The 2242-nt window shown below is 39.2% G+C and overlaps 1 protein-coding gene across 1 annotated transcript; it reads left to right on the plus strand.

The window, feature by feature from the left end:
- Window positions 1-232: 232 nt before the first annotated feature.
- On the plus strand, window positions 233-1878 carry LOC108970269 (ficolin-2-like). The gene is made up of 5 exons (XM_018935555.1): window positions 233-401; window positions 474-583; window positions 642-848; window positions 908-1543; window positions 1605-1878. Exons 1-5 carry the CDS (start codon window positions 276-278, stop codon window positions 1744-1746), a joined length of 1221 nt encoding a protein of 406 aa, XP_018791100.1. The 5' UTR covers window positions 233-275; the 3' UTR covers window positions 1747-1878.
- The last annotated feature ends 364 nt before the right edge of the window (window positions 1879-2242 follow it).

The following is a 2242-nucleotide window of genomic DNA, read 5'->3' on the forward strand; positions in this document are numbered from 1 at the left end:
CCTTCACCCTACTAGAACTTCTGGTATTGAACTACGAACTTCGTACCAACAGCCAAAGTATCAGGCGCAAACACACTCGGCTGCTGCAGCGGCAACTCACTCACAGAGCAAAAGCGATAATAAATTTAAAGTACGTAGCTCCGATTACTGTTATCTTCGCTGTGATCAAGTAAAACATATTAAATTAGCCTTTAYTTTAGCTTTCATTCGCCTATTTAAATAGCAACGCAAAGTAAAACTTTGGCATTCAGAATAGATAGTTCCGCAAATCAAACATGGGGCTGCATTTGAAACTATTGGCGCTTGCACTTTATTCTTTTCTCGCAACTACGGAGGCATTTGAGTCCTGGGTTGTGGCCAACGACATTAATCCTAATAACGGAGATGGAGATGATCAAACCGTAACYATTCAGCTGAAAGCCTTTTGCAAAAAAACGTTTAAGCGTGAAAAATAATTTTGTTTCTCACTTTAGCAAAAATTCCTTTGTGGCGATAATTTTGAAAAGTGTTTCGGTCCCAAGTTGAATTCAGTCGTCTTTTTGACCGATAACAAATTATACCGTGTGGAAATCTATGATTATAAGTAAGCGCAAGTTCATCTATTAGATGGGCTAATAACCGACTTATTGGTTTTCACATAGGTTGCCAACAACACTGGATGAAATTATGGAGGAAGAAAAGGGCTTGAAAAACGAAATAAATCTATTGGAAACTAAGTTAAGCCAACAAGRCCGTGATATTTATACAGATTTGGRGAAAGCAAATGCGGAGCACATCGAAAGTGATTTGGATATCTCTCAGAGAGCGAAGGACGAAAGAGAACACTTGGAATCGAAATTGACTGAAAAGTAAGTGCACAAACAATTTGTAATSAAATCATCGATTAATTGTCCAATTATCCATTCAGCATGAACCAGATGAAATCGACATTGCTCAATATACTTAATACCAAACTAAATCGTATAGACAAAAGTGTCCGTAAGTCGCTCGAAAACGATACGRATGCCGATTTACCGAATAATTGTGCTGAAGCCTTCGTCACGTATGAGACCACAGAAAGTGGCGTCTTTGAGCTGTACTTACGCGATTATGAACTTGCGCCCTTCAAAGCATATTGTCTGGCCGATCCGGATGGCGGTCCTGCTTGGACGGTGATACAACGACGCRTGGATGGCACTGAGGATTTCTATCGCGACTGGGATGATTATGTGACCGGTTTTGGTGATCCGGAAGGTGAATATTTTATCGGTTTAGATAAGTTGTATGCGCTCACCAATGATCGGCCCAATGAATTGTGGATAAAGTTGGAGGACTTTCATGATGGAGAACGCTTTGCAAAATATACCGATTTTGCTATTGGTGATTTGGACGAAAATTATGCCTTAAAAAAACTGAACGGTTACAGTGGCGATGCTGGTGATTCGTTGGTGGAACAAAAGGGATGCGAATTTTCCACACACGATCGTGATAATGATAATGACCCCACAAAGAGTTGTGCTGTCACGTATAACGGTGCTTGGTGGTACAATCGCTGTCACGACAGGTAGATCCATTCATTCCTACATTGGAAGTAAWAAAATGTTTATATAACTTTTCTTTAACAGCAACTTAAACGGCCGATATATAAGGGGTGGTTATTATGATTATTATCAAGAAGCGCAAGGTATCGATTGGTACTCTTGGCATGGACATCAATACTCTCTAAGATATGTGCACATGGCCATCAGACCGAAATATGATTTTTGAAGGCAGAAAGATTTGGTAAGATGGGATCTAACTGTGTTTTGACGAAAGCTGCAGCTTTTACAAAAAGTGAACACTTACTTTCTAATATTTGCCCAAGCTAACCGAAATATAACATATAAGAAGCAAACAAAAGTACAAATATTTTACTTTATGGTTGAGGCTTAAATGGGTAATTCCGTTAAATTCACAACTAGTAATAGTGTGGTCAGTTGTCAGAGCTTTCGTCAATACTCTSTAGCTTAGACTTAAGAAAAGCTCTTTAAACCTCATAGCGCCATATGGAAGTATTATTTGTAAGTCTGACAGCTAGATTTCCAAGTTATCTCTCAGGAAGAGGAATTAACCATTCACAATAAGGCGGATCGTCTGCTTTTTCTATATAATCGCGTATGCAGAAAGTATTCTGTGGATCATTGTGAACAATTTTGTTCCAGAAATTATGGGTCTAAAACTGGTTTCGGTCATTGCCCCTGCTTCGTTCGGTAATCTTGGACAC

Source organism: Bactrocera latifrons, unplaced genomic scaffold, assembly GCF_001853355.1.
Source record: "Bactrocera latifrons isolate USDA-ARS-PBARC rearing strain unplaced genomic scaffold, ASM185335v1 scaffold_295, whole genome shotgun sequence".
NCBI lineage: Eukaryota > Metazoa > Arthropoda > Insecta > Diptera > Tephritidae > Bactrocera > Bactrocera latifrons.